Here is a 22,842-nt window from a genome sequence, read left to right as displayed (position 1 = left end):
TGGATTATACAAAAAGTCATCGGTACATTCAAATGATTTTCCTATGAAAATTTTCGACAATATATGTTATCGTAACTTACCGAGAATTTTCCAACAAATGGTGATTTTCTAGATCCAAACTCCGATGAAATTAGGATTGTCAAAAAATGATAGGAAACACTCGTTCCGATAAACTTCTGTTTAATATGATTGTCAGATATCAATTTTTTTTTTCTTGTAGTGAGTAAAGCTTTATTAAGCAAAACATAAAATCCAATTCTAATCGAAGCTTACAAATATTGTTTACCAAATTAAATAAAACAATGTGTTTTAAAAACCCGGACAAGTAGCGGCTTTAGAATGCATGAATTAGTGAACTGGAATCGTACAAGGAGAGAAGCAATCCCATCCCAGGTAAAAGATGGATTATGAGACGAGTTTGGATAAATGGCTCGTCTTCGATGCGCTTGGGCCCAAAACATTTCGCGTAAAAAACAAGTATCAACGAAAATTGCTCAACTGTTACTTCTCTAGCAATCTAACACCCTTCACACGGCACGACAGTAACTCTCTTTATTTTTTCGTCTGACAGCGACGCTCTGAAATATTACAAAATCGAAGTGAAAATAAAAAAATAATAACCAAAAACTAAAGCCTCAGGAAAGAAAAGAAGAAAACAAAAAAGAGAGAGAGGAAAAAAAAAGACGAAATCGAAAAAGAAAAGAACCGTTTCTTCTACTACTTCATCTTCTTGGTCTCGTCTTCTTCCCCGTGAATAAGGTCATCAAAAGCAACAAAAAAAATTATAATACAAATTCCACCGCTAATCCGACTAACAACAAAGGTGTGGGTGGCTTCACTGTTTCAAGAATTGAAAGATCTAATATTTGTTATTATCCCTTCCTTGCCGACGGTTTATGCTTTATTCCCGTTCGCTTTCTCCTCTCCGGTGACCTAAAATCTCTTTCAAAAGGATTTTATTTATCACTATTATGAAGAGCAGGAGCAGCAAGGTCAATATCAACAACGGAGATAATCATCAGACGAGAAACGGTACAAATGGCTTTTTGCCTAATTCCCTAAAATTCATATCAACCTGTATCAGAACCGCTTCCTCCGGCGTGCGCTCAGCTAGCGCTTCCGTCGCTGCTTCTCTCTCCCCCGAATCCCACGAGCTCAAGGATCAGGTTTAGTCTCAATTTGATTTCGATTTTGGGTCTTTTAATTGAAGTCTGATTAATTCATCTTCCTCTTCCAATTCCAATAGGGCTCATGTTCTTATGATTAGATTTAGGAATATCACCTTTTTTTTTTTTTTTGTTATAGGTTTGACTTGTACGAGAATGATCATGGCATTGAGATTCTACAAGTTAAGTTCGGTTTGATGGGATCAACGATGCCTAACTTTCATGTCTTTGATCAAGCAGGTGCTGTGGTCTTCCTTCGATAGGTTACATACAAGTGAATCTTCTTTCAAGAACCTTCTTTTACTAGGTTATGCCAACGGGTTTCAAGTCCTTGATATCGACGATGCAAGTGATGTCAGCGAACTTGTGTCGAGGCGGGATGATCCAGTTACGTTTCTACAGATGCAGCCTTTACCTGCTAAATGTGAAGGAATCGAAGGATTTAGTGCTTCGCATCCCATGCTTATAGCAGTTGCTGATGAAGCCAAGGGCTCAGTTCCTCCTATTAGAAATGGTTATGATGATCCTCTTGCCCTATCTCCCACGGCTGTACGATTCTATTCACTTAGATCTCACAACTATGTTCATGTTTTGAGATTCCGATCTACTGTCTATATGGTCAGATGCAGTCCCCGGATTGTAGCTGTTGGCCTCGGTTCACAGGTCAGCTTTTACGTTCTATCTCTTTTATATGGTAGATAGCTTACCTCATTTTGCATTTTGATGCAGATATACTGTTTTGATGCGCTAACTCTTGAAAACAAGTTTAGTGTCCTCTCATATCCTGTTCCTCAGCTTGGAAACCAAGGGGTCAATGTCGGATATGGACCAATGGCTGTCGGATCTAGATGGTTAGCTTATGCTTCCAATAATCCCTTGTCCTCTAGTATAGGTCGCCTTAGCCCTCAGAATGTTACTCCCCCTGGAGTCAGTCCATCTACCTCCCCTAGCGGTGGTAATCTAGTGGCGAGATACGCCATGGAATCTAGTAAGCATTTGGCGGCGGGTTTACTTAATTTAGGTGACAAAGGTTACAAGACTATATCTAAATACTGTCAAGATCTAAAACATGACGTTCCTGGTTCCTCTCTTTCGTCCAGTCCTGGCCAGAAAGTTGGTCGGGGCGCAACTTCTGCTGCAGATTCAGATGTTGCTGGAACGGTGAGTCTTCCTAGAGAAAGCATCATTAGTTATGAAACCTGATCATGTCTTCTATCGCTAGTGAATTATGTTAGAACGTTAATGTCTCTCTTATCATGTCGATCAGGTTATTGTCAAGGATTTTGAATCCCGGGCTATTATAGCACAATTCAGGGCTCACACCAGTCCAATATCGGCGCTCTGCTTCGACCAAAGTGGCACTCTATTAGTGACGGCCTCGATCCACGGTAACAATATTAACGTTTTCCGGATTATGCCATCGCCTTCAAAGAATGGACCAGGTCCCCAAAGCTATGATTGGAGCTCTTCCCATGTGCCTCTTTACAAACTGCATCGTGGCATGACATCAGCTGTATGTTTTCCTTATTCCTTATTCTCTTGTATTATTATTTTTTTCTGTTAGCTACTGTGAACGTTGCTGTTGTATTCCCACAGGTAATACAAGATATTTGCTTTAGTAGCTACAGCCAGTGGATTGCAATCGTGTCATCTAAGGGTACTTGCCATATTTATGTTCTGTCCCCGTTTGGAGGAGAAAATGTTATTGAGATACGGAGTTCTCATGTCGATGGACCAACGCTTGCTCCGACATTGTCCCTGCCGTGGTGGTCGAGCCCATCGCTTAGCACCACCCATTTTACGTTTCCACCACCAGCATCGGTAACTCTTTCTGTGGTTAGCCGAATCAAATGCAACAATTTCTTCCATGCTGCCAGTTCCGTTGTAGGAAAACCGTCCTTCCCTTCTGGCTGTCTTGCTGCTGTTTTCCATAAGGCAGTCCCGCAGGTGTCAGCTCCTGCGTTAGACTATCTACTTGTTTACACTCCATCGGGTCATGTAGTTCAATACAAACTCATTCCATCTCTTGGAGGAGGAGACCAGGCTGAGAGCAGTTCGCGAATAGGAGCAGCTGAAGAGGAATTAAGAGTGAAAGTCGAACCCGTTCAGTGTTGGGATGTCTGCCGGAGAACAGATTGGCCAGAGAGAGAAGAGAATATATGCGGAAGAGTTGCAGAGGACAGCGTTGATGCTTCTGATCTAGCGAAGCCTCTCGAGAAACACCACGTTTATGTTGCCAATGCAGAGGTTCTAATAAACTCGGGAAGAAAACCAATCTGGCAGAACTCAGAGGTTCTGTTTACTTGTCTGCTATTTCCTTACAATAAAAAAAAAACATCATGTCGCTAACATTACCCTTAAAAATCCAGATATCTTTCTATCCCATGTTTCGACCGGACTCCGCTGGATTGAACCACGGGGAGATGGAAATCGAGAAAGTATCTGCAAATGAGGTTGATATCAGGCGCAAGGATCTGCTGCCTGTGTTCGATAATTTTCACAGTGTGTATTCCAGTATGCGTAACAGGTAAACTTACTGCATCACATGTTTTTGAATTGCGTTTGTCAATAACCCTTATCCTTGTTTTGCATGCAGAGGATTTCCTGTTGAAAGAGATTCAGATTCTTCTTCTTCTTATTCTGATCCTGGGCTAGTTAAAGGTAGGTAATCAAATTAACTTCCTTTAATAGATGCATGTCGACGTTTCTCAAACCCTATAACTGAACTTTGCAGGTAGAGGAAGTAGTTCCTCCCATTTTGCACTAACTCCGAACCAAGACCCTCATAGCGGAATTGTAACATTCAAACAACCAGTGGTTTCCATTTCTTCTGCTGTGAAAGACACTGATTATACTGTAGACGACGCTCATATGTTGCTAAAGAACGCCTCCCTGCCCGCTGAAACAACAATTGTAAACAACAGCGGGACAAGCGGAGCTTCAAATGTAAGTTCTAACCCTTCTGATCTCAGCATGAATGCTACGGACGAAAGTGAGGAGGGACCTGTTGATGATGGCTACCCAAACTTTGAGCAGTTTTTTAAGGAAACTGCTAAAGAAGCAGAGAACAAGAATGCTCCATCTGATCAAAGAAAACTAGATGATGATGATGATGATGACGACGATGACGACATGCTTGGTGGTGTTTTTGCTTTCTCCGAAGAAGGTGAGAAGGGCTTGTTTATCTGATCTGTTCTATTTTCTAATTAATTGAATCATCAGTTTTTGATGGATATTCTATTTGCAGGTTGAGTTTTTAGTTCAACTATGGCCAATCTTTAATGGAGAACGGAAGTTCGCTTACGAATCCCTTTCGCTGCAAATTACTCACAGATGGATCTTAATACCCTAAAGAAAACGTTCAAAATCAATTCCCTTTTATCATTTGCTTCTGTAATTGCTTGTAAATGGATTATTCGTTATCCACGGTCTCTCTATTTGTATGGACTGTTTTCTTGGTTTCTTTGTAATTCACGTGTACCTTTATACATTCATTGGAAAAAAGAGAGAAAAAAAAGAAGAAACAAAACAGGCATGAAAAAGAATAATTTTTTTTTTTTTGGTAAATATTGTTAAGATTGAATTACCAATTTTTGAGTTTGTGACAGACGATACAAAGAGATAGTTGTAGCAGAGAATACAAACACCGAAATGAAACTATTAACATAACAAAAAACACAGTAATGAAAAACACGATTGAAGGACAGATATCAAAAGACGTAAGAGAAAGCACTCGAGAGAAACTTGAGAAAGTCGCCAAGAGTATGCATCATGCAAGATCAGAAACTCCATAGTAAGGCATCAGTTATGAGTCACGAGTCGATAATATTGGCTTGTCTAGACACTCGCCTCCAAAAAATGATCTCACAACAAAGCCCTATCACCTGCAGAGAGCAAAGATACCAGCGAGAACTCGGAGCTCGCAGCAGACGACAATGGGCCGCACCGAAGCAGCGAAACCAACGAGCCAGAGCCTGTCGAAACCCAAGACACCAATCACCGCAGACAGCCACCTCTGCTCCTCCCTCCTGAAGTTCAAAGGTACCAGGATACTCTAACAACCCATAAGACCCTCACCGACAGCACCAACACCCCAACATCAAGCCCAAAACCGCTCTCATTTGGAGAGACTAATGGATGATAAACCCGCCACTTCCACCAGACCCTGCACGATAAAAGGAGGTAACACCACAGGGCAAGAACCGAAGCACCAAACCCTTACTACAGAGATGCTAGCGACACTCGCTGTCACCGGAAATGAGGACGAATGTAGACTACAACAAACTAAGACCGCATTGATCCGCACGAGCGACTGACTCTGAGAACCAGAGCCTGGCCAAAAATCGAACATGGAAGCTAAGTCTAATCAGTTCACCAGACCGCCACCTCTGGTTAAGATGAGAAGAAGAACTCAGCCCTCCTCATAAGCGTGACTGCGACACCTTCTAGCCACAAGAATCCCTGCACCACCGAAAAAGGAGAAACTACTAACAGAGAGTTACCACCACCGCCAGGGAGCTCGCTTGAGACCCAAAATCGACTCTTGATGCATCAGTTTCTCATTGCTGGTGAGAAACAGCAATGAATCTGAAGTAGAGATCTCAGAGAAGAGAGCCCTCCAACCGAGAACGAGGAAACCTGTCTTCCACACCAGCTAACAGACACCGGAGGGATCGGCGATGACCGGATCACCACCACCAAAGCACAATCATCCTCTATTGAAAGCAGATCTGGCCAGATCTGAGCGATGCCTCGAAGTTAACCCTCGAAGAACCACCAAGCCCCACCCTTATAACGCACCTCACCACCTCTCAGAGCCGGTCCGGAAAAATTAGTGGTTGTTAGCAAAAATAAAAAAAGTGGCCACTTTTTAAAGAAAAAGACAGAAAAACAAAATTATTAGCTGATATGTGAATGAGGAGGTACGAACCCGTGTTGGTAAGCCTGTAGACACAGGCACTAGACCACTTGACTAAAAGGAATGTTAATTATTTGTGGCCAAAATTTCTTTATAAATTGAACGGCCGGAAGCAATCGGTTCTTCCACGTGGTCCAAGGGCCGGCACTGCCACCGCTCCAGATCCTTAACCACCGAGCAGTGACGTTAGTGAAGAGAGGGAGACCACAACAGAAGGTATATCGGTGAGACAATGAGCAGGGAAAAGAGGCGAGACAGAAAAAATTATTTCGTTTAAGTTTTAATACTTCAGACATCAATCATGTTGTATTCTCTGAATTGCACAATGCTATTGTCATTAATCTAATGTTTATCTATTTGAGTAAATCTCTTCAAAGATTTAAATGGGTTTTTTTAATCAAAATAACCCATTATAGGAAAATAACTAAAGGATATTTTATAAAACGGTAAAGGCTCATATACTTTTACTTTATTAATATAAATAAATATTAAAATAGGAAAACAAAATTTCAATTCAAACTTCTTTTTCGAACTTTTTTTTGAAATTCAAATTTTTTTTTTAAAAAAAAACTAATTTTAAATTTTTTATTTTAAATAATTTTTAAGAAAAAAAATTCTATACTTTATTCCAAACTCTATCCCTCGGATTTAAAATCTAAATATAAATTAGTTATCTTAGGAATTAAGAGTATAGATATTTTTTACCTTTTTTATGAAATTTATTTTGGTAATTTTAACCTTTGAATACCCCCTATATTTGTGATAAAAATAAATTTTTTACTATCCTAAGAAATTTCTTTTTTTCAAAAAAAAAAGGAAATTTTACCATAAATTTGATAGCTCTTTTATAAAATATTTTAAATTTACTGATTAAATTAAAAGGGAAAATTACCAAATATGATCCATAACTTTATTCTAAACACAAAGGTATACCCCAATTTGAATTAAATGCAAAACTACCCTAAAAGGCTAGTGAAATTACAAGTAGCCTCGTATGACCAACAAAAAAAGCAGAATGTACTGGTTTGTATTTTTAGGGTTAGATTTTGGAAGCTTAGCATTTTTTTTGAAAAATTAAAATTTAACATATATGTGTTTAGTTTCATGTATATTAAACACTTTGAAAGTTTATTTTAAGTTTAATGAAGTGTTTTTTTCTTTCTATTTGGCTAGTTAATAAAGTTTAGGGTATAAATTTTCGGTATAGACGACAAGTCTTATGGGCAAGTAGTATATTTAGAGACAGGATACTTCAAGGTTCCTGAAGTTCTTCTGAATCAAAAATATTTAACCTAAATAGAAATTTTTGTCTCCATATAAACAAATGCATGCATTCTTTCTCTTTCTCTCAAATGACTGCAACGGAAATGTAATGATTCTGACTAAAATTCTTCAACCTCTCTCTAATCTTTTGAACTTGAAAACATCATACTTTATATGTTTTTTTCATTTTTTTGTCTCATCTCACTAATTTATCTTTTTTTTGCAGATTTTTTATCATATGGTTCTCATCACTACAAGAAAACACAAAATTAGCGACGAAATGTAACGAGGAAAATAAGTCCTAGGAAATGTACGTCTTATTTACGAGAACCTTACGAGGAAAAAATAAATCAACGTAATTTCGTCTTAAAATAACGACAATAAATTTCATCGTAAAAAAGACGCAATTTAACGTGGTTTGTACGAGGAAAACATATTTCGTCGTAAAGTGGACGTAAATATAACGAGGAATTTACGACGAAATATTTTACGTCTATTTAGCGTCGAAATCTTGAGTGCACCAACTTTTTAGTTTTAAACATGTTTTTTGTTTGGGCTACCTAACTATATTTCCCCGTAAATTCCTAGTAAAATTTCACCTACCAGTTTCAAAAACTTCCTATAAATATGGCATTTGTGTTTCATTTGAAGTACACCAAATTGAAAGAAAAAACTAAAAACGTGAGAGAGAAAAAAATGTCGGGTGATCGAAATATAGTCGAATTGGTGGATGTATACGCACAGAGATACTAACGGCAGAGTGACGAAAGAATATCTCTAAGGGCTGGAGACATTTATGCATCAAGCAGATTCTACACCGCTCGCTCAGGAAAGCAATAAGATGTTTTGTCCTTGTCGAAAATAAAACAATTCAAAATTGGCAACTCGTGAAAATGTACGGAAGCATTTAATAAATAGAGGTTTCACGCCACATTACTATATCTGGTTTCAACATGGAGAAAGTTAGGATTATGTGAATGAAGCTAGTAGTAGTAATAGTAATTTTCAGGATGAACCGGTTGATCATTTGCATAATGAACATAGTTACCATCAAGAGGTGTAGATGGTATATCATGATATGGTTCATGATATGGTAGCTGATGCATTTGTAGCTCATGATGAAGTTGAAGAACCTAACTTAGATGCAAAAAAGTTTTATGAAATGTTAGATGCTTCGAATCAGCCACTTTACGGTGGTTGTAGAGAAGGTCTCTCTAAATTGTCGTTGGCTCCTAGAATGATGAATATTAAAAATGATCACAATCTACCTGAAAGTTGCATGGATGCATGGGCAGACTTGTTTAAAGAGTATTTTTCGGAAGACAATGTGTCAGCTGATTCTTATTATGAGATTCAGAACTGGTTTATAGTCTTGGGTTGCCTTCGGAGATGATAGACGTTTGCATCGATAATTGCATGATCTACTGGGGAGATGATGAGAAGTTAGAAGAATGTCGATTATGCAAGAAGCCACGTTTCAAACCGCAAGGATGAGGACGTAACAGGGTACCGTACCAAAGGATCTGGTACCTACCAATTACAGACATATTGAAAAGATTGTACCAATCTGAGCAGACTGCTAGAGGGATGAGATGGCATGCCGAGCATACTCAGACGGAAGGTGAGATGTCTCATCCATCAGATGCAAGAGCCTGGAAACATTTTAACAAAGTACATCCAGAATTCGCTAGCAATAGCCGAAATGTGTATCTTGGATTTTGCACATATAGATTTAGTCTATTTGGAATGTCAGGGAGACAATATTCATTGTGGCCAGTCTTTCTTACGCCATACAACTTGCCACCGGAGATGTGCATGCAACGGGATTTTCTATTCTTGACCATATTAATACCTGGTCCGAAACATCCAAAAAGGTCTTTGGATGTTTTTCTACAACCACTGATAAAAGAGTTTAAAGATTTGTGGTCAACAGGGGTGAGGACGTATGATTACTCCACGAAGACGAATTTTACGATGCGAGCGATGCTTCTGTGGACCATAAGTGACTTTCCTGCCTATGGGATATTATCTGGATGGACTACACATGGGAGATTGTCTTGTCCATATTGTAATGGAATGACAGATGTGTTTCAACTGAAGAATGGTAGGAAGACAAGTTGGTTCGATTGTCACCGACGATTTCTTCCCATTAGCCATCCGTACCGAAGAAACAAGAAATTGTTTAGGCACAAAAGGGTTGTGAGAGACACTCCACCTCCATATTTAACTGGAGAAGAAATTGAAGCGCAAATCGATTACTACGGAGCTAATGAAACAGTTCGTTGTGGTGGTAATTGGCATTTTCCCGGTAATATGCATGATTTTTACGGAGTTCAGCACAATTGGCACAAGAAGAGTATATTTTGGGAGTTGCCATATTGGAAGGATCTTCTTTTGCGCCACAAACTCGATGTGATGCATATAGAGAAGATTTTTTTGAAAACATCATGAATACAATATTGAATGTCCCACGGAAGACAAAAGACAACAAAAAATCGAGGTTGGACTAGCCTGATATTTGCTCAAGAAGCGAGTTACATATAAAAAGCAATGGACAAGTTCCCATTCTGATATTCAGATTGTCTTCCGAACAAAAGTCGGTGTTGTTCAACTGGGTGGCATCAGAAGTGAAGTTCCCGATAGGTATGTTTCAAATCTCTCTAGATGTGTTGAAAAGGGTCAAAAGTTCTCCAGGATGAAGAGCCACGATTGTCATGTCTTTATGCAATGACTACTTCCCTTTGCATTTGCGGAGCTGCTTTCAACAAATGTACATGAAGCACTTGCAGGTAATATATTAATTACGCATTAAATTTTTTGTTGCTCTATAATATGCACAAATAAATAATATGACTAATAATGTGCTTAATTGGAATATACAAGGCATTGGAGCATTTTTCAGGGATCTGAGCACACACACTCTTAAAGAGGATGTCGTAGAACAACTTCATGAGAACATTCACATCTTACTGTGCAACTTGGAGAAGATCTTTCATCCAGGCATTCTTTGACTTCATGGAGCATCTAGCTGTCCACCTCCCATATGAGGCATTGCTTCGGTGTAGTTGATGGAAATGGTGGACGAAGGTACAACAAATTAGAGCCTTTCATATTAGCTTCACAAGCAGACCAAGTCAGCTTCCTTTCATACCCTCGGATGAGAGAATCAGGAATCAATTGGTTTGCCGTTGTCAAAGTTACACCTCGTGGACGAATAATTGATGGAGAAGAACAACCATTGCAAGAAGAACACATCAATGAAGTCGAGGAACCTGAACAACAAACTTATGACATCCTTCTTACTGATCCGCATAATCGTGAGTACGAAGATCTTCCCAACGATACGACAGACGAAGCTGTTGAAGACGAGTTTAATGAAAATGATGATGTTTCTAGTGATGACGAGAATGTCAATGATGTATCTGAATGATTATGTAATTTTCTTAAATATGATTTATTTTTAGAGTTAATGTATGTGTTTAGTTTGTTTAATCATGAAATTTAAATTATATAATTTGATTTTGTGTAGCTCAATTGGGGGTTTGGGGTTTAGAAAGAAGAGATTGAGTGATAGATGAAGTTAAGGAACTTGGGGTTTGGGGTTTGGGTTTTCGGGTGATAGGGATTTGCATAACTTCCTCGTAAAATCGTCGTACAAAAACACGGGCCTTTTTATTTCCTCGTAATGTTACGACAATTTTCCGACGAAACTGAAAACACGGGCCTTGCTAATTCGTCGTAAAAGAAAAGACGGGCCTTGTTATTTCCTCGTACTATTGCGACTATTTTACGACGAAATTGAAAACACGGGCCTTGTTATTTCGTCATTAATTTATGAGGATTTTACGACCCCAACTACTTCTATAAATAAGCACACCCCTCCCATTCTAATCTTGCACACAAAAAAATAAACAATAGTTTCAAAAATCTGAAGGGAGTGAACTGTCACCAGAACAGTTCTGATCAGTTTCAATTGCTATTTTGAATTGATAACAACTGTTCTGGTGCAGGTCTCTTCCTTCTTTTTTTTGTAAATTGAAAATCTTTTCGTCGTAAAATACTCATATACAGAAATAGTCGTAAAAGAAAATACGGACCTTGTTATTTTCTCGTAAATACGTTGTAAAGGAAAACACGGGCCTTGCTAATTCATCGTAAATGTACGTGGGCTTTACGACGAAACATAAAAAAGAAAACGCGGGCCTTTCTAATTCCTCGTAAAATCGTCGTAACTTCACGAGGTTTTTACGATAATATATAAGTTTATATAAACCCGAACCAAATCACTTCTCATTTCCTAGTCACTTCCTCTCCTCCTCCAAGCAAGGTACTCTCCTCTCTACTTCCTCTCTAATTTATAGCTTAGGTGGTTAGTTTAGGGTAATTAGTTTATGTGGTTAGTGTAGGGAATTTGTAGATAGGTTTATGGAATTTGTAGATAGGTTTATAGAATTTGTTGATAATATAGGATGATCGATGATTTTTAAATGTTAATTAATAATATTTATATTTTTATATGATTAATAATGACATATAATTTTTTTTCCAGATGGTTCGAAAGAACAAGCGTACACAGCATTACAGTCAGATGTTTGGTGAGCCTGGTACTCGTACAGGCGCATCATCTTCAACAGCTCCCAGCTCTTCGTTTCCGGAGACTGTCCCCGACTCTCAGTCTTCTCAGAGAGTCTATCAGACACCTCCGTATGTTCTGCCACCGGTTCCTCGGTTTGATGCGCCATCCACGCATCATGATCATGTTCTTGAGGAGGTACCTCCTCCGATGGTGCCAGACGAGATTCATCCCGATTTGCTGGTGCCGCCGAGTGCTTCTTATGCTATGTACACCGTTGATGACCTTCTCGCTCAGCCAGGCAGAGGAGGTTTACCAGTCTTAGATCCCGATCGACCGGACAGAACTTTGTGGTACGTTACATTTTTATTGTGCAATTGTTTTATAACAAAAAATAATTTAAACACTTTTTTTGGTTTTTTCAGGTTTGGGGTTGACGGTTCTGCCGCTCGGAACGTAACCGAGGTGATCAAAGGCTACTTCCCTCACGCTCATCCGAACTGGAAATTGACGCTGATCTACATTAGAAAGACGTGGTTCAAAATGTTTGCCGTAAGTTACTATTAATCTCTCTTTTTTTATTATTACGAATTATTATTTTTAAACTAATTACTAATCTAATTTTTTTTACAGCAAAAATAACATTGGTCCATAGGAGTGAATGAGAGGGTGAAGAAGGCGTTTGAAGGGAAGGCGAAAAAACGATTGTTGGACACGGTATCCAACAGGAAGGATGATTGGATCTTGAAGGGTTATGAACAGGGAAACCCCGCTGAGCTCACCACGGCTGTGTAGGATGGCCTCATCCGTTATTGGAACCTGCCATCGTCCATTAAAGTCGCCAACAGTTGCTCCGCCTCCCGTCAGACGAAAGATGAGCATGGCCACGGGCCGATGCTTCACACCACGGGTCAAAAACCCCACGCCGGTGTTTGTATGGAGATGGTAAATATTTTAATTACTTTATTTTTTTATACACATATTCTAACTTGTTAAATGTTTGTAGGCCAAAGAGATGGGAGTCCCGTCTCTTAAGGATCTTTACGAGAGGACCCATAAGAACAAGGCTAGGCAATTTGTTGATCCTAGGTCCGAGCAAATCGACAACGAGGTGGTTGCTCGAATTTAAGACCGACAAACCCAGCTGACCCAGCAGTCTCCCGATGGAATACCGGTCACATTATCTACACTTGAAGTGGATCAGATTTACGACGACGAAACTGAGCGTCTTCTGTACGAGGAAATTGTTTACGTGTACTTTACGAGGATAAAATTACGTGTACTTTACGAGGAATTATTTACGTGTTTTTTACGAGGAAATGATTTACGTGTTCTTTACGACGAAAAAGTTTACGTGTCTTTTACGTGGAAACAATTAACGTGGCTTTTAGGAGGAAATGGTTTACGTGGCTTTTACGAGGAAACGGTTGATCCCACTTTACGACGAAACATTTCCTAGTAAAGTTACGACGAATTAGCGAGGAAATTTGCATTACGACAAACGTTTAACGACGAAATGTCTTTCGTAGTCAATTCCTCGTAAACCCTATTTTACGACGAAATAACTACGAAAACCGTCGTCGTTAAAATTGTATTTTCTTGTTGTGCGTGCATCTTCCACTCCTTTAAAGGTAAATCTATAAATTTTGGATATCTATTTTTTGTGTGTTCAATAAAGGTAGTTATATCTAATCTTCCACTTATTGTTTGGGTCACAATCGGTCACGACGGAATCAATGTCTAAAACTCCCCGAAAAATATTTCTCGATTTGTGAATTTCATATAATTTTTATTGAAAAAATTATACGACGAGTTATTAATATTTTTGGGGTCAAAAACGGACACGACGAAGTTAACATCCTAATATCTGTAAAAATCAGCATGAACGTTTTTACGAAAAGTAATCTTCGTAAAGAAATCTTTACGAAAAACTTTGCGGTGAAATCTTGCACTAGTCTCGGTTGATTCATCGAAACTAAACACCCATAGTCCAAGAACACGTTCATAAAACGTCAGAAAAGGATTCAAACAAGGTCGCCACGTAGCGACCGGTCCGCGAACGACCGACCCGCGAACGATTCGATCGCTACGTAGCCACCGACCAAGCCACTCGGTTGCTACGTAGCTACCGATCCAGCCCGGACCAGGTCGCTACGTAGCGACCGAACTGTCTCGGACATCGATCAACGGGTACGACCCAAATCCGTGAATTCTCGTCTGTTCCTCAATGCTAGCTCCCCTGTACCGCAGCCATATCATTTCTCACATCATTCCGATCAAAGTTACCGTTGAAACTTTACGATAAAAACCGCGAGACCTTGTTTTTGTCGAAAAGAAAATCGTAACAAACGTTTTATGTCGAAAGACGGCCCAACGAGGTCTAAAACGCGACTACAAGCCTACTTACGATTCCTTAAGAATGAGCTCGTAGATACTATGGCGGTTTATGTTTTTATTTTATAAAAATAAATATAAAGATAAGTTTCCGCAGAAAAAATGTTAAGTTTCCGCGGATAAACATGAAGATCGGAAAAAATGGAATATCTCCATTTTTCACTTAAGACAGATTAAGGGCAGGAAGGGAAAAGCTAAAACCAACCTTGGAGGAGTATATAAAGAGTCTTAGGCGAGAGGCACAAGGAGAAGAAGGCTCGGCACTTAGAAACTTTGATACATTATTCTCGACATGCTCTGTTTCTATGACTGGCACCCGATTACGAGACGAACGCGCACAAGCAGTTCGATCTCTTGGTTTACTCTTGACCTACGTTCTGCTTGATCCTTGAAAGAGGTACGTAGGCAGCATTTCATAAGGTTCAGTCCGAAATTAATCAAAACCATTTTTATATCTTTTTCGTCTTATGTTATCGAGCTGCGACTCAACTAGGTTTAAGGTTTTAGGTTGCTAGAACTAGGTAATTCGCTGACAGCTCTTGCGGCCGAAGCTTTTATAATCTCTTGTAATGATCGCAACACTCTTAAGCGGATTCGAAATAAGATCTACCTTTTCTATAAATTCGTTTTGTTATCTTTTCATATTTTCTGCATTTATTTGGTCACTTGTTGTTGGCTCTCGCAGAGAATCCGAGACCTCAGGGAAAGTTAGGGTTTCCTGACTTTCCTCCGATTACGGAAATCGACGGTGTGAATTTCGTTTCCCACAGTTTGGCCGCAAAACGCTTGATCAAAACGATGTCTGGAAATACGAAAGACAAAATCACAGTTCGCAACAATGCTGGTAATACAACTCCATCAGAGACTTCTCCTATGGCCAACACTTACGCAAACCCCGTACTGCTCGAAAAAATCGAAAACCTAGCCTCGACGTTTCGCCACAGGAAGTGCTACGAAACGAGATCGCGGTTTCTCTGTCTAAACAGAAAGGGAAACGATAAATTTTATCAATCCCCGTAAGTTTGGCTGGCTTATTACCGAGCTAAATAAGTCTCAATGCGTAAGGGTTTTACCAAAACACGTTTTCCGAAAACTTTTCGGAAAAGTAAAACTCGTTCTCCCCCAAACCGTAGAAAAACCCTAGGTTAATCGCAGAAAAGGGAAGCACATCAGATCGGGTACATAACTCACCGTTGTACTTCTTCCGAATATCTTTCGAAAAAACCCTAGGTTAATCGCGGAAAAAGGAAGCACAATAAATTGTCCCAGGTAGGCAAACGACAATCTAAAATTCGTCTAAACGCTAGCAACATATCCAGACGATCATGAACATAATCTCAAAGACTATACAGCATTTCTTGTCGCAATCAGGCGTATAGAAAACCTGTACCATATCAAACTGAAACTCGACGATTAGCCAAAGTCTTTGAGATTATGTTCATGATCGTCTTGATAACTAGGTAATTCGCTGACAGATTTTGCGGCCGAAGCTTTGATAATATCTTGTAATGATCGCAACGCTCTTACGCGGATTCGAAATAAGATCTACCTTTTTCTATAAATTCGTTTTGTTATCTTTCCATATTTTCCGCATTTATTTGGTCACTTGTCGTTGGCTCTCGCTGAGAATCCGAGACCTCAGGGAAAGGTATGGTTTCCTGACTTTCCTCCGATTACGGAAATCGACGGTGTGAATTTTGGTTCCCACACTCATTTTCTCTTTTTGAAGTCATTTGAACATTTTTGGATATGCAGGTTTTTTAGATCTAGGTGAGACTCTGAAAGACTTCTGGGAAGTCTTCTCGGAAGTCTTCTAAAATATAATGAGCCAAAAGACTTCCGAAGACTTCTGACTTCATGGAAGACTTCTTGTAAGTCTTCTTGTAAGTCTTCTGACGGAATCTTCTTCCATGTTTCCTCTTTCATAACACATCTGAGCGTTTTGGTAAATCTCCATGTCTTATTTTTTTTTCCATTTGGTAACCTCTTGTTACATAAAGATCTTATTTTTTTCCCAAACTAACACATTCCAACCTCTTTATAATCTCTTTGAACATAAAAACCCCAAACTTTATATCTATTTTTCATTTTTTGTCATGTCTTTCTCACTAATTTATCTTGTTTTTGCAGATTTTTTTATCACATGATTCTCATCTTTCACGCATTTAAAGGTAAATCTATAAAATTTGGATTTTTATTTTTTTGTATTTTATAAAGGTAAATATATCTAATCTTCCACTCATTTTTTCTATTTTGAAGCCATTAAAACGTTTTTAGATATGCAGGTCTTCAGATATGCGTTTGGATATGCAGAATTTTCAGATATGGATCTGACTCTGGAAGACTTATGAAAAGTATTCTCAAAAGTCTTCAACAATATAATGCACCAGAATTCTTCCTGGAAGTCTTCTTAATTCATGGAAGACTTGCTGGAAGTTTCCTGGCGGAGTCTTCTCTCATGTCTCTTTTTTCATAACAGATTTGAGCATTTTGAAGTCTCCATGTCTTATTTATTAAGATAAAACTCTCTAATCTTTCTCTAATCTCTTTGAACTTGGAAACACTAAAGCTTATTTCATTTTTTTATTTTTTGTCTCATGCCTCTCTAACATCTCTCTAATCTCTCTGAACGTTTTTGGATATGCACGTTTTTCAGATTTGAGTCAGATTTTGGAAGTCTTCTAAAATATAATGCCATAGAAAATTGGGAAAATTGCCAAAACGGAACAAAAAAACAACATAGTTGTCCATATGGTATAAAACTATATTTGTCCATTTATTCTCCCTTTTATCCTTTCCATTTCTGAAATTTAATGAAATAAATAGTTTTATGAATCCAAAAAATATTAAAAATATAAACAATTAATAAAACACCTATATACACAAATACATATTTTTTTTTTGGTTAAAAACTTGATAAATAAAATTTTAAAATTACGTTCCACTAAAAGTAGAATTCGTTTTCTACGGAAAATGGGTTAGTAGAAAACGAATTCTAGAATAAACAAATCCATCTACTTTTTTTTAGAAGAAACAATATAAAAATTATTAAAATTCTAAATATGGGGAATGCGAATTCTACTAATTGTAAAGATCGCTACTTTTCTTTTGAATGCAGTTTCTACTTTTATGAAGTATTCTAAAATTTCAGGTATGCGAAATCTAAACTTAACACGAACGTCTACAAAAAGTAGAAATTGTATTCAGCATTTTTGTCATGGTTCTACACAGTGTAGAAAGTGCCTTCTACGGATAAAATACGGATAAAAAACCAGTTTTTTTTTCCGAAAATTAAGGAAGTTTCGGTTAAGAAAATATTCTAATTTCCTAAAACGTGTCCTGGTCGATTTTCTTTGTCAAAATAAAAAAAAAATGATTTTGGCTTTTCTTCTTCATCAATCTATGATTTCACCATAGTTTGTCTTGTAATTTTCACAAGCTCTTGTTTTATAATGCATATCTATACAATATGTGGTGTTTGGGAATTTAGTACAAGCACGGGATGGGTATTTTCGGCTGATGATAAAGGGGGTAGGCTACTGTTATTGGAATCAAGTTCTAGTTTAGAGGATTTTAAAAGAATAGTTTTGGAGGATTTTAGAAACCAAATGCAATTGGGTTAGGGGATATTTTTATATGTGTCTTGTGTTCTTTTTTAAAAAATATATATTTTTACATTTTTTTCCTTCCTAAAACATTTTGGAATTACCTTTTTTTTTATCTTTTTCCATTAAACTTTCTAAAAATGGTTTTAATTTATGTTTAATTTGATTAAGGAAAGGTTAGTTTTGGGATTATGAAAAATAATATACTATAGGGACAACTTAGTGATGATTTTATACCATAGGGACAACTATGTTGTTTTTTAGTTCCGTTTTGGCAATTTTCCCTAGAAAATTTTCAGGAAATCTTTTGCCAGAGTCTTCTAAAACATAACTCTCTAGAAGACTTTCTCGAAGTCTTATGATGGATTATTCTCCCATGTCAAGTGGAGTCCAAGCTTATCTTTATGGAGGAATAATCTCTAACTCCATGTGTAATAGTTTTATTTATGACATGTTTTTTTATTTATGTGTGTACTCTTTTAGTTGTGAATTCTTTTGTAATTTTGAAGAGATATTAATGAAATTTTTAGTAAATATGTGCATGTTTACCATATTATCTTGCCAAAAATACTTGAAATTATTGATACAACTTTAATAGCAAAATAAAATAACACAAAAATTTAATCAAATTTATTAAAACTAAGAGAGAAGGCTTCTAGGAAAACTTAGTCAAATTCACAAAATATCAAATATTACACAAGTTCAAACATATAGCACTTTCACTAGAAGTCTTTTAGGAAGTCTTTTGGGAAGTCTTCTTGGAAGACTTAAATTTTAAGCGGGAAAATAAAATATAAGTGGGTAATTTAAGCGGGAAATTAAAAATTTAGGCATGAAACTTAAACTTTAAGTGAAAATTGAAATTTTAAATCTCATGAAAATTAAAAAATATATCTTATAATCTAAGAAGACATATTAAACCATATAACTTGATAATTTTGAAGTTAATTAACAATTTTGAAAGTTAAAAAAAAAATATCTACAAGTTAACAAAAACTAACGTAGAAGACTTTCGTAGAAGTCTTCTCGAATCAGCTAGAAATATTAATAAACATGAATGTTACTAATCTCATAATTAAAATCAATTAAGTTATGAATTTCATACAGGAGTCCCAATATCAATTAATATACATGAATTAACAAGAAAATGTTAAAAAGCTTTTATAGTTTTAGAGAAAATAAAAGTTTATTAAACATTGTCGTAGAAGACTTCCACAGAAGTCGTCTGCGTCTTTCATTTAGGTCATTTTTGCAACTGATAATTTACAAAAGAAAACTTCCATAGAAGTCTACTCTAGAGCAGACTTCTTTGGAAATCTTCCTTTGTAATTATCGGCTTACTTTTGTTTTTGAAAAAAACTCAAAAATACCAGAGAAGACTTACCGGAAAGTCTTCTATGATAAACATATTAGTTTGCAATTGAACGAATTGTGACAGAAATTTGACTTTATTACAAGACTTACATGGAAGTCTTCCACCAAAAAAATAAAAATTAAATATTACATTTAATTAGATGCAAATGAAAAATAAAACTTAAACATTTAATTTTAATTAGAAGACTTCCATGTAAGTCTTCCGGCAGAAAACTTACGCGGAATTCTTATGTGATAACCAAAGTTTGACCAGAATCTCAGAATAAAATTCTGGAAGACTTCCGTGTAAGTCGTCTTTCAGAAGATGGAAGTCGTCAAACTAAAATTAAATATTTAAATTTTATTTTTTAATTACAAAAGTAACCCTAGACGACTTTCACCGACAGTGAGAAGACTTACAATGAGAGTTCAGAAGACTTACAGGGTAGAAGACTTCTGTGTAAGTCATCTAGAAAAAGTCAAATTTCTGACACAATCCGGTCAATTGCAAAACTAACTTGTTTATCTTAGATGACTTAAGATGACTTACCAGGAAGTCTTCTCTGGTATTTTTGAGATTTTTTTGTTAACAAAGAAAAGTTGGAAGACTTCCAGAGAAGTATTCTCTAAAATCATACATTAAGTCAATTGCATAACTAACTTCTACATTGACCAAAAGACTTCCATATAAGTCTTCTGACGAACATATCTGGAAAAAAAAATTAGTTTCATATTTTTAACCAGTGAGATAACTTGATTAGCTTTTCCTATCACACAGAACTTTACCACGAAACAGACCCACTTGTTAATGACCAAGAATCATGAGCTTGAACCCTACGAAGTTTAAAATAAAAATCTTGGGTTTTTTTTCTATGAACATAGAGAGAAAATGAAAGAGGTGTAGTTTGTGTGCAAAAGTAATGAGATATGAAGAGTAAAAATCGAAATTTTGGTGTATTAAGAGCTTCAAATTGGTTGTTCATGGTGGGTTGGTGTATTGATGACAATGGTAATATTGTAAATATTTGATGAAGATGAGAAGATAGAGTAAACCATTTATTTTCAAAAAAAAAAATGGCATTTTCGATATTTTGTAATGAATATTACAAATGAAAGTTCCAAAATCATGAGTTGGTTTTTGTGTTTGACTTTTTGTTTTGAGTCATATTTGAAAAAAAAAATCTAAATTAAATCTCTAAAATCATTTATAATTAAAAATAATTTATAAAAATTTCAATAATAATTTATAAATTTAGATATTTTTAATTGATTATATTTTCAAAAGTGATAGCCAACTTATATTTCAAGTAATTTTTTAAAAAATATAACGTTTTGATTTTTTCTACTTCATTTCCATGACCCACCCTCGTTGAGTTTAAGCCTGTAAAATAGTCTGGTCTCTCTTTCATAAGATTTTTGAGATCTTATGTGGTTTAAATTGGGTGTTTGCATATCCGGTAATGTATACAGTGTCTCTTAAAAGGAAGCTGAAGTTATTAGGAAGAATACAAAATTAGTTTACATATAATGTCTAGAAATTGCAGATTCAATGGCTTCAATACAAGCACCAATCGGTTTGGCTTTGGCCATTGCTTTTGCTAGTGAAACTCTTGCTTCATTGTATGAATGTAACAAAGATACAGTGTTGGAAGCAGCCCATCTGATATGAGCCGCCTTTTCCATTTCTGTGAACCCTCGCCATTGCAGAACATTGTTCAACTGCAAAATCAGATTTTTTTATAAAACATAAGAAATTAATCTCTCTGCATATGAGTAAGACATTTTGAGACGACATAACCTTGACAACATCGGAGTAGAAACCTTCCGAGTATCCGAAAAGCATATGTTCTGTTACCATTCCTCCAAGTATCACACAAGAGAAGTTGTTCAGTGTCTGCACTTACAGTTCCAACCACTCACTACAGAAACAGCTCTAGCTATGTAAATCTATATATCAATCACAGGTAAGTTTGAGATAAATATTACCTTGGACGATATATAGCCTTGAGAGACCTTCATGGTATAAGTCAAAACATGTTAGTCAAGAAGATACACAATGATACATAAAAGATCGGTAAACCCGTAACATGGTCACAAATCCAGTCTTCTTAAAAAAACTCAATCCCAAATAAACCACGGAAAGACACATTAATGACCAATAACCAGTAACCGAAACTGTCTATTGCAGCTTGAGTGTTTAGTTACATACCGAAAGATCCACATCATCTTTCATAAATTGGTTTGCAGCACCAACCTGCAGTAATAACAGGCTTGAGCATTCATTTAACATTTTCCCTATGCACCAAAACAACTCACTTGTTTGAGGAACTCGAAGCCCACAAATTCTACTCTCCCAGTTACACTGGCTACATTATCCCTCATAGCTTCCAAATTTGGTATTTCATAGCGTCTTGGAAGAACTCCAAGCAAATAACCAACCAGAAAATGGCCTGATTCATGCTACATACACATCCATAAGATAGATACATTACACAAGGATCCTATGACGAAATATAAACATGTTAAGTAGAAAGAAACTGGACATAGACAGCTAAATCACAAAAGAAAAAAAAAACTTATTTTGCTACAAGATTTTCACCTGAACAACAGCGAACCAATCTTCTTCAGAAGGAGAAGTTATAGCTTTGTGCTCTTGAAAATTTCTTACTGAATTCTGCAAATTAAAAACCAGTTTTGCTTAAGACAAACGACTCCAAAGGCAATCAAGAAACACTGAAAATTGGATAGCTAATAGTAAGATTACCGCTTCAGCAGAAACAGATTCAAAGCTTCTGGAGACTGAATCTATCAACCCACCCAATGTATCCAGTACTGGTGATTTCTTCGGAAGCTAAAAAAAATCGAAGAAGAGAGTTATTAAAAGAACTAAAGAAGAAGCAAGAATGAAAGAGAGGAGATAGGAGAGAAGAGAGACCAATTTGGCAGAGGCGAAGGCAGAGAGGCAGCCATGTTTTCCCTTGAGTTGCTTGACGAGAGAGAGTGCAGTTTCGTACTTGCCTCTTGAGAGCTCTTTATTCACTCTCTTAAGTGCCTTCCGGCGACGATCCACCGGCGATTTTGCTCCGACCACCATGAGGTTGGTCGCTTGGAGATGAGAGGTGAAGCTCATATTGGTTTGTCGTTCAGGCAAAGGTGGGGATGTTGCGCAAATGGTAGAGCTATAGGCCTGGGACAAATCCAGATAAAACTCAGGGTACCCCCCCCCAAAACCGTGAAATTGATATTCGGATCAGGATTCGTGGTTTCCTGATATCCAGATTTCGGATATCCATTTCGATATTCTATTACCCGCGGATATCCGGATCTGGATCCGTAAAAATAATTAAAAAAAATATATTTTTTTAAAAAATGAATTTTTTTAATATAATACATAAATTAAATATTTATAAATATATTTATAAATATTTAATTTATGTATTATATTAAAAAAATTCATTTTTTAAAAAAATATATTTTTTTAAAAAATGAATTTTTTTAATATAATACATAAATTAAATATTTATAAATATATTTATATATGTTTATAATATTATAAAACTTAAATATATT

At 36.7% G+C, this 22,842-nt stretch overlaps 2 protein-coding genes across 3 annotated transcripts; one reads left to right on the top strand and one right to left on the bottom strand.

Moving 5' to 3' along the window:
- The first annotated feature begins 650 nt into the window (after window positions 1-650).
- On the top strand, window positions 651-4,714 carry LOC106312946 (autophagy-related protein 18h). Of its 2 annotated transcripts, none has more exons than XM_013750653.1 (9): window positions 651-1,166; window positions 1,407-1,829; window positions 1,896-2,327; window positions 2,434-2,679; window positions 2,763-3,458; window positions 3,536-3,693; window positions 3,763-3,827; window positions 3,901-4,332; window positions 4,414-4,714. In XM_013750653.1, the coding sequence occupies exons 1-9, from the start codon at window positions 972-974 to the stop codon at window positions 4,416-4,418; spliced, it is 2,652 nt and encodes an 883-aa protein (XP_013606107.1). In that variant the 5' UTR covers window positions 651-971; the 3' UTR covers window positions 4,419-4,714. The 2 variants fall into 2 exon arrangements, with proteins under 2 accessions (XP_013606107.1, XP_013606116.1); XM_013750662.1 differs by having other exon boundaries at window positions 987-1,166; window positions 1,306-1,829.
- Window positions 4,715-20,725: 16,011 nt separating this feature from the next.
- Window positions 20,726-22,509, bottom strand: LOC106324304. Its single transcript, XM_013762297.1, has 8 exons — window positions 22,208-22,509; window positions 22,037-22,123; window positions 21,872-21,946; window positions 21,589-21,732; window positions 21,482-21,526; window positions 21,259-21,285; window positions 21,071-21,166; window positions 20,726-20,991 (listed from the first exon to the last, which is right to left on the bottom strand). The coding sequence occupies exons 1-8, from the start codon at window positions 22,400-22,402 to the stop codon at window positions 20,791-20,793; spliced, it is 870 nt and encodes a 289-aa protein (XP_013617751.1). The 5' UTR covers window positions 22,403-22,509; the 3' UTR covers window positions 20,726-20,790.
- Window positions 22,510-22,842: the final 333 nt, after the last annotated feature.

This window comes from Brassica oleracea, chromosome C1, assembly GCF_000695525.1.
Source record: "Brassica oleracea var. oleracea cultivar TO1000 chromosome C1, BOL, whole genome shotgun sequence".
NCBI classification, from domain to species: domain Eukaryota; kingdom Viridiplantae; phylum Streptophyta; class Magnoliopsida; order Brassicales; family Brassicaceae; genus Brassica; species Brassica oleracea.
The sequence above is the reverse complement of the archived record's forward strand: the minus strand, read 5'-3'. Positions and strand labels throughout refer to the sequence as shown.

Excerpts from the sequence above, each read along its gene's own strand:
- LOC106312946 (XM_013750653.1), top strand. The coding sequence starts at position 972 with ATGAAGAGCAGGAGCAGCAAGGTCAATATCAACAACGGAGATAATCAT. Across the intron at positions 2,328-2,433 it reads ATTCAGATGTTGCTGGAACG|GTTATTGTCAAGGATTTTGA; the intron begins GTGAGTCTTCCT and ends CATGTCGATCAG. Across the intron at positions 3,828-3,900 it reads TGATCCTGGGCTAGTTAAAG|GTAGAGGAAGTAGTTCCTCC; the intron begins GTAGGTAATCAA and ends TGAACTTTGCAG.
- LOC106324304 (XM_013762297.1), bottom strand. The coding sequence starts at position 22,402 with ATGAGCTTCACCTCTCATCTCCAAGCGACCAACCTCATGGTGGTCGGA. Across the intron at positions 21,733-21,871 it reads ATTGGTTCGCTGTTGTTCAG|CATGAATCAGGCCATTTTCT; the intron begins GTGAAAATCTTG and ends ATGTGTATGTAG. Across the intron at positions 21,286-21,481 it reads AAGATGATGTGGATCTTTCG|GTCTCTCAAGGCTATATATC; the intron begins GTATGTAACTAA and ends TATACCATGAAG.